The 9,775-nt window shown below is 33.4% G+C and overlaps 1 protein-coding gene across 1 annotated transcript; it reads right to left on the bottom strand.

Annotated features, from left to right (window-relative positions):
- Nucleotides 1-4,396: 4,396 nt before the first annotated feature.
- On the bottom strand, nt 4,397-9,449 carry LOC148598108 (uncharacterized). Its single transcript, XM_088561776.1, has 2 exons — nt 9,382-9,449; nt 4,397-8,421 (listed from the first exon to the last, which is right to left on the bottom strand). Exons 1-2 carry the CDS (start codon nt 9,386-9,388, stop codon nt 6,434-6,436), a joined length of 1,995 nt encoding a protein of 664 aa, XP_088417902.1. The 5' UTR covers nt 9,389-9,449; the 3' UTR covers nt 4,397-6,433.
- Nucleotides 9,450-9,775: the final 326 nt, after the last annotated feature.

Consider the following 9,775-nt stretch of genomic DNA (forward strand, 5'->3'; position numbering starts at 1 on the left):
TTGCCAAGCATGGGTTTTCAGGGGTAGATCAAGATGGTTCTAGGTTGAAACTTTAATTTCTCGCTAATTTCACCACAAACGATATCTACATTGCACCCACTCTAGAAGAATATTTCAGAAATTTAACCTCAAAATATTTTCCCCTCGCTCCGCTCCGCCAAATTCTAACTGTGCGCCTCCCCCCCCCCCCAATCTAAAATCCTGGATCCACCCCCTGGTAATTTCAGGGGGACAGATCATATCTCGGTCAAAAACCTCATTTTTCAAACATACACATGTACTAATAAAAAATGTCCTAACATGTCTAGTACAGTGATTATTTAAGTACCAGTCTATAAAAAAATCAGAGGTTTCCTATGGTAGAGGTGATTTGTTGTACAGAAAAACTAAGCGAAGAAATGATGCATTTTATGTAACGATAGTCCTTTCTGTATTCTGATTTGTACTTTTTGATAAAATGTCAATTTCATCTCCACTGCATATAAATTTAACCAAATCAAGAACGATAACTCTTGCAAAGTGCAAATTTCATACACAGTCTATATAATTTTCATCTCAAAAGTACTACAGCCAAATGAAAAACTAATACTGGTTATGTGTCTGTAACTGTTTCAGAATAAGACATAAAAGTGAATTTAGTTTTTGTTATGCTAAGCACAAATCACTTCTTTTCTGATTCTTAAAAAAGCTGCTTACAAAAAACATCCTTTCATGGTTATGATTAGCCCCATAGGGTAACATGTGCTTTTTTGTTGCTTTTTTTCCATAAACCTTGTTCTTAGGAGATAAACATTTAAAAAATTGGAATGTACTGTAGAATTCAAAATAAAGGAGACAACTCTGTAAATGACACTAAAATGCAATCGAAACTATTTGATTTTCGATGGGACGACGGATTGAAATGACTAAATTGTACATTTCATAATAAAGACCCATAAAACAACTTAAATACAGAAATAGAAATTGAAGTATTTTGGGGGTGTATCACATATTACAGAATAATCATGATTCTTAAACTTGAGTGTGCACCATGGGCATTGAGGTCATTAAAAAAACCAAAAGAATTTAACTGTCATTCCTTATAATTCTATCTTTAGAAATATCAAAATTCAAGGAGTTAATCATTGAAAAAGGTTGATGAAGTCACAGTCATTTACAAAATTTGGTCTATGAGAAGATGGAAAAAAATCGTTATCCAATCAGAATGCGTGTTACTTCTGAAATTAAATTATAAGGTGATGGACAGATACTATGTTACTGTACAGCACCGATGTGAAGACTGTTCACTGCATCGGAAAATGAAAGCGTTTCAAATTGAATGTTGATTTTTTAAATATTAAAATCGTCTAAACTTGAAACCTGTTTGAACTGAATATCGTTATTTTCTGAACTAAAAACAGTGAAAAATGTGGAAACCGAATCCCTTTTGGACCTTTTTTTTTTGTTCAGGTGTTCGGTTTTCCATACATTTAAATAAACATAAAATAACTTGAAAATATTTGGGTACTTGTTTAATTTTTCGGATTATTCAGGATTGGTTTAGACAGGTTTTGCTGTCGTTTGTACCGATAATAAACGTATGCCAGTAAATGAAGGGATAATTCGTTTAATAGCGATTAAACTTATCTTTATCAAAGTGTTACATGTAAATACGTAAATCACGTCAATAAATGGATGTTGGCCTTTAGTTTCATCCGATTATGCCAGGTTCCAGGAGTTATATTTCACAAAGATCATAAGTTACGCAATTTTATTGCTTTTTATATTTCATTTCACTTAATCAATTTTACATTTAAAAAAGGTTTAGTCCTACAACATATAAAATCTGTTTTCTATGGTATTTCACAACCCTACCCCACGTTCCCCCCCCCCCCACACTGAACTTTAACCAAAAACAAGGACTATTATGGCTTGTACATGGTACAATGAAACGTGTCTGAACCAAAATGTAGACTTGTGAACTTAGATCTTCAGTTGTAAGATAGAGGTTTGATTTCACAAGTACAAATGTACTAAAGATTCAGAAGTTTTTGATCTGGGATTTGGGTGTTTTTTTTTTTTTTTTTGTTTTGTTTTGTGTTATATTAATTTTTTTTCTCATTTAATGTATACAGGCGCCGCCCTATAATTTACATAAGTATGATAAATTGTGTATAATTTAACTGAAGACAAAATGTCAAATTAACGAATCATACATTTGAAATTTAATTGTTTTCATTTAAACGATAACACAAGAGAAATGTAATGTTAGAGAGAATATGACTTAACAACCATTTCTATGGAGACGTGATCCAGGTATTACTTGAGGATGATTATCATTTTTTGGCCAGGTAATGAGAGCATAGCTTTAAAAATTAAAAGCAATTCTTATAATTTAATTTCGAATCGATTAAAGTCAAAATTAAATAAGTTTTGCCCCTTCATCAAAGCCTTATTTAGTTTCGTATTATTTGAATTGTGGACTGCGGACCGATCGTCATTAATGACGTCACAGTACCACTTAAAGTTAGTTTATGGGAAATAATTTGTCTTACACAGATGAGAAATAAACAATCAAATTATTTTTTTCATCTCGTTCTACCTATGTTTATGTAAATATTTGTTCATAATTGAAACTTAAAAGATCTTTTGATATAGGAACTTATTGCTGATACTAGTAAATAATGAGAAAGGGAAGGTTTGTAATGTGAAAACCAATGTGTAAATACCTTCGACAGACAGCGCAAGGATAGCTAAAATCCATAACTCTAAAAGGCATATGTTATAATCCATTTTCTAAGCGAAATACAGAAATATATTTCTTCACCATTTTCAGCATCTACGTAAATATAACATTTATATCCGGGTCACCGTTTAATCGGACGGCTTTACCAACAGCATCCTTAAGGATACACGATTTTCATTTTATTTGTGTGTCTGGGTAAGCAGATTAGGATTAGCGTTTTATTTTTACATTTGACTAGCTGTCTTGACAATAAAACAGACAGGAGATGATTCATGCGTTTCAAAAATCGACCAAATTTAATTTTATTTCTAAGAGACCACATTACCAGACCTAGTTCTCACACACACCCATATATACGGGTGTGAAAATTTCCTAACGATGTTAAAACTGTTAAATTTGCAAAGGTAATGTTTGGTTGTTCCCTCCGCTTAATTCGAACTCGTAACACTGTGACATCTACGACAACACCGTCTACATAAAGTCTAGCGCCCTAGATCACTCGGTCATAAAAATATAGCATTTGCTGACCAGGTCATTCCCCCTTGCAGGATATACATGTATCTAGGGTTTGTAACTAAGTACACGATGTATGGTAGAACAGGACAGCTCATCTACAATGTAGCTCATGCTTTGCAAATTTAACAGTTCTAACATCGTTGGGAATTTTCCAGACCCTTATATCCTTTGATTTTGTTTACGCCCCCCTAACATGAAATCTTGGATCCGCCCCTGGTACTTAAGTTGATATTTATCATGTTCATCATTTGAATGGTGGCTTTAAAATTACTGTAAACAATATAAATATAGGAGGTGTGATATGTAGCCAAAGGGACAGTCATCCACCAAAACAAAGCGACGAAAAACTAAACTTCTACTAGTTACAGCACGGTCTTCCATAATAGGCAAAACTAATAAAGTCCCGAAATAACTGCAGTCGAACTATTCATTACAGACTAATATCGACCTAATTTATAGAAAACAAAAACTATCTTTAAAAAAAGATTGCTGACGGAGTAAAATTTTACTTCTACGTTTCTTCATATCTTTCAAGAAAATAACACATGGCACACAATTCAAATTTTCGATACAGTTTTTGAACGCTATTTCAAGTTTTCTGTGCCGTTTTTTTAACGCCACTAAGTTATCAGTATTTGGCCAATCGAGAAACAGAATTGCGATCAGGTGACTTGCGTTTTCATGGAAGAGCGGGTTCATTCTCACTTAGCCAACATTTTGAAAATTGATAGTCTCATCTGGCCAACATAGGTAATTGGGGTGTTAAAATAACATGAAGAAATATTGTTTTTATAACTGTTTTATTGAGGCCACCCAAAGGGCTACATTTATGTTGGGTAAAATAAAAAAAATATTAATGATATATTTTTAAAAGTATTTATAAAATAACACAAAACATTTTTTAATTATCTTTAAACAAAATATATAAATATATATATTTCAAATATAAAAATAAAAAAAATATAAGTTTAATTTTTAAATTCTGCAAATAAAATTAAGATTTTATAAAACAAATAAAAAAGGAACAAAAAAGGGATAAAACTTAAATAGTAGTGAAAATGAATTTAATACTTTAAAATATATTAATCATTGGTAATATTATATTTATTTATACAATATTTAGACAATATAAAGCAACTAGTCCTACGTGCAGCTGTATTACCCTTAGTTCCTATTCCACAAGTTGAGGATGTGTGGTTCCAAGCCAATTGTGGAGAAATAACATTAATGGAATTTGCAGAAAGTGCTTCTCACTTGGTTCACTTAGACTGAATAAACAATTTCACATTGTACTTGTAGTGCTCCTGTATGAACATATTTTTTAAATGTAATAAATTAAATGTAATAACATGCAGACAATTTTTTTTATATGAATATAGTGCTGATTATAAAAAAATACCATTGCTTTAATATAAAAATATGTTGTTATGTGTTATTGCTTGAAATTGTGATTTGATCAATTATTATTTCTGAAATAAAAAAATATAAATATATATATATATTTATTACTTTTTTCTATCAAACCCCTGCTTATTATAAAAAAACCTCAACAAATTGACACATTTACCTTGAATAATTATTATAGTCCCCATGGAAGAGGCCCCAATCAATTAAATAATTGCAGTAAAAACAATTGCAAAGTCTCACCTAGCCTACATGAATTTAATTACCTGTAGGTACCTGAAATACAAAATGTTGGCTAAGTGAGAAGACACCGAAGAGCGTCCTTAAGGTCAAAGCTAAAAAGCGAAACTATACCGACTGCGTCGGAAAAACTTAAAACGAATAACAACGACAAACAAGGACAACCACTGGACTACGGGTTACTGTCTTGGGAAAGGCATATGATGTATGTGACGGGGTTAAACATGCTTGTGAGTGCTCAACCCTTCCTTTTACTTGGCAGAGTGGTGGAAAAATACAACAGATGTTAGATCGATCGAATTGTTAGCATTTACCTCCCGGAAGTACTATATAAGCATTCTCAGAAAAATAGCACAAAAGAAAACTTGTTAAATTAATAAATTGAAGAGGTTTGGTGATGTAATATATGCAGTTTACTTCTTTGTCTAGTGTCATTGATCTATTCAATAATCAATCAATCCTATTTTTTATAGGACAGTTGTTTTAAATATCCTGTTATATATCATACCTATTACCCAGGTCAGATGTTTCCCTATCTGCCAAATACATACATGTAAACGTTTCGTTACGTATCAAAATAAATACTATACTACTTGAGAACTTTGCCCAAATCCTTTTCCAAAACGGGCGTGGGTGTCCAACTCCTGACCCTTTGGATCCCCCACACGGTTTAAAGAATTAATATACCTGTGCATCAAAACATATATATTGAGTGTACTTTATTTGAAATAACTCATGTATTTTAATGATAATTTTAATTCAAACAAATACTATCTTTAGAAAAAGATAGCCAACGCGGTAAAATTTTGTTTTTTTTCCTTATAATTTTCTACATTTCATTCAGGAAATTACACATGACTCGCAATTTCGAAACAGTTTTGTCGAACGCCAGTGAGTTACCAGTATTTGGCCAATCGGGAAACAGAATTGCGATCAGGTGACTTGCGTTACCATGGACGAGCGTCTTTAAGGTCAAAGAATAAAAAGCGAAACTATAACGACGTCGGAATAAATGACGTTACATGTACGCACGCTATTGAGGCTGTGTTGAAAAAAACAAGTCAACGTTAACTGTTGACTAAGCACTGCTTATGAATGCATGTGCGTATAACTATATAGTCATGTATTTTCCATTTACAACGAAACCTTGTAAAAAAATTTGTGCTCGCTTATGGGCAATGCTTACTCCATATAATAAGAATACATAGTCATCAATATGAATTTCAGCTTTGAAATTTAAAGCACCGAAAGCTTGATTTCAGTCCGACAGGAAATTAACCTATAATACCGAGCAAGGATCTTAACTAGTTTCGTATCCTTCGCAAAAACAAAGTTTATCTGTTAAGACCTCACTTCTTTTAAGTTTTGTTAGAAAAATAAATCCAAGTTGATATAAAACTGAAAGGCATGATTATTCTTTTCTGATGTGAAGGATTTTTTTTTACTGCAGACTACTATAAAAATCCTAGAAAAAAATCAATAATACTTCGTCCTCTAACAGGTTACACCATTATCATAATTTATTTCCCAGTTTCTTTAGCTTATGGCTCACGAATTCTTCCCTTCCATACTTTTAAGCAAACGTTTGGCAATCCTTAAACTTAATATATCCCATTCGATTGGGATTTCCTTCCTGAAATTTCTAGCGATTAATGAATTAGTTTCAGTTTCTAAGTTTTGCAATGCTCGTTGTGCGCCACTGTGGTCTTTAAGATGATATGAAGACAAGAAGTCAATGAAATGTAAAAATGTCGAGGCGTGGAATCTCAGAGTTGTCTTTGTTTGTTGGATTTGCAAATGGGTCAAACTTAGATGTATATTTTCAAAACATCGATTAATCAAATCCGTGTTTAATGCGTTCCCACGAAGAACTATCTGCGAAACACATGCACAAAAAAACGAATTCATACACGAGTCAACATCTTCGTAAATATTGTTTAAAATGTTTTCGGAATATAAAATTTGACTCCTTTCAAATTGATTCATAGGTGGTTTTATTTCATTAGGTAATATATCTGATGCACAACAAAAATTAAGCGTTCTATCCTTAAATACGATTGGTTCTGTAAACTGCAAAATGTAGCCAAAAAGTGGTTTCGTAATTTCAAATGCCTGAATGTCATTGGTTAAATAATTAACATGTGATAGGGTGTTAAAACAATGGCGCACTACGATTCTCGATTTTGTGTAATTTTTGCAAGAACTAAGAACTAATGCTATAATCGACCAGGCGGAGGGAGCGTTGATTAATGTTGCTAGTGACAAAACGGACATAGCCTTCGTGTATTTGGTATAAAAGTATTTGTTTAATTGATCCAGAGTATTAAGAGAATGGGTTGTGACGTATTGTAAGTGATTAAATATGTAATAGCAGAAAATTAACATTTTACTTCTGTCCCTACGCAAATATTCGAAAAACTTGAAAATATGCACAATATTTCTGTTTTGATCACTGACAAGTTTCTCCCTTGATCTAACCATGTAAAAAGCACCTAATCGAGTTTGAAGTAAGCTCTCCCATCCTAGTTCGTGCAAGTCGTACAACACTGCAAGTAACTGGGAATGCCGCTGACCAGGAAATCGGTTTTCGAAAAAGTTCACTTCTGGAATAAAATAATGAGAACAAAGTTTATATTCAACACAATAAACGAGTCGCTTCAAGCACATTTTAAAGCACAGCATCATGTTAACTGGTGTCCAGAAAGACGGGTCGCTTTCTTCTGCTAGCCACAGCATGATAGTTTTGATAAAATACGAACATAAAAGATCTGGTTGCTTTTGTTGAATTAAATCCTTCAGCATAACTTTCATAGCAGCATAGCAAAGATGCTGTGTATGGGTAAAGGAACAAATAAGCAACTTCTCTGCTACAGAAAACGATATACGCCATTGTAAATCTTCATCTTTCGATTCTTTACATCCAATAGGAACAAAAAGCACCCCGTATCCAATAATGGTTTTTATCATATTTATACTAGGCCACGCTGAACGAGATCTGTGTGTCCAAGAATTGGCTTGATCTATCCATTTATTGCACCGTAGAGTGTAAGTTATGTCGACTGTATCATTCGAATCAGACACACATGGACCATGTATTTTCGATTCCGCTATTTGTCTAGTTGTTCTTAACATATACTCTTTAGAAAGTTTGCTTGATAGGAAGTCACCATCGAACAGCAAATGATAATTATCATTTATTTTCCCATATAATCGTAGTTTGGTAAATACTGACTCTGTATTTTCGCGCTCCATAATTAATCTAACTGGTATATGTCTGTGTAAGTCCGCGTCCTTTTCAGTCTGGAACACATAATAATTGTTCAAACACATCATAATATCAGTGTCACTATCTGAGAATTCAAGACCTTCCGCCCTACTGCCGCTACTAATTTGATTCATTCCAAATGAATCAACAAGCATTTTGTCTCTAACAATATAATCGAATTGTTTTCGACAAATTTCTTTTTCCGTCCCAAATTCGTTGCACAAAAGCTTGTACAACATGAATGACCATTCGGTTTTCTCTTGTGTATTGACTGAAATGAAGAATGAAATTAAAAAAGAAATACGTTAAGCAAAGCACCTGTTTGTTCTTATCCTCGGGGCAGATCTCGGGATTTTGATAAGGGTACCAGAGGGGTTCCGGGCTATTACTTACTCAATTCTGAAAATTTTAGCAAGGGCTTACTAAAATTTACCAACCCCAAACCCATTGGATCCGCCACCAATTCAAATCGAGTTGTTGATAGAAATAGGGATCTTGATATGTAGCCATAGAGACATCGTTGAAAGCCAGTCTGAATCTGAACCTTAAAAAAATTATAGTATGGGAACCTCCTCTCTCTCTCTCTCTCTCTCTCTCTCTCTCTCTCTCTTTACACGTAATATCTCTTTTAAATTGTATTTGACGTTTCCCCCCCTCTCTCTCTCTCTCTCTCTCTCTCTCCCCGTAATATCTCTTTTAAATTGCATTTGACGTTTCCTCTCTATCTCTCTGAATTTTTCTAATTGTATGACGTCCAATGGCGGACCCAGTGTGGTGCAGAGGTTTGGCACCCCATTTTTTAATTGGAAAATTTGTCATTTACATACGTAAAATTAATTTTAAAAAATTGTGAATGTTGTTCTAGCACCTACCCCCTTTTTCTGAAGAACCCTGGCTGGCTGGCAACCCTCCCTTTCAAAGTATCTGGATTCGCCCCTGATGTTTTATTTCAATAAACTGGATGTACATGTACAATGTAAAAAAATATATATACAACGTCTCAGAATGTGTACCATTTTTTGCAGTTTTCAGTCTAATACACCGCAATTTACAATTACTGTATGGCTAGATATACTAAATCAATAAACAGTAAAGGTCGTTGCCCTTCTCCTATTTGTAGAAAAAAAAATAGTTTACTGATATTAAGTTCAAATTTCGAGCAAAATAAGTAAATGATAGCATTGAATCCAGTATAATGTTCTTGATCCGTCCCTGATAAATATAAACATACCTGGCATTTCTCCTTGGATGTCATGCCAGTGATTTTTTTCTTTGTTTAAATTTAAATGAATGTTTACACTCTTATTAAATAGATGTTGAATAAGACAATTTACGAAGGTTTCCTGTCACGTGATTTTTCCCTTTTCTCAGCATCACCCGCAATCATTGGAAAGACACGGTGTAAATGGTGTGGATCGAAACGCATATTATTGTAACTCTATTTATAAATAATGTTGTCTTCTTTCTTTGCAAGAAAACTTATGAATTCACAAATGTATCAATACCATTCAATTAACGAAAAATTTCATGGCAACGTGAACAAGGCGGATCCAGACACTTTGAAAAGGAGGGGTGCAAGGCTAGTCAGGGTTCCTCAGAAAAAAAGGGGATGTTAGGACACTTTT

Source organism: Perna viridis, chromosome 14 (assembly GCF_037379345.1).
Source record: "Perna viridis isolate PV_CMFRI_1.1 ecotype Kerala chromosome 14, ASM3737934v1, whole genome shotgun sequence".
Classification (NCBI taxonomy): Eukaryota; Metazoa; Mollusca; class Bivalvia; order Mytilida; family Mytilidae; genus Perna; species Perna viridis.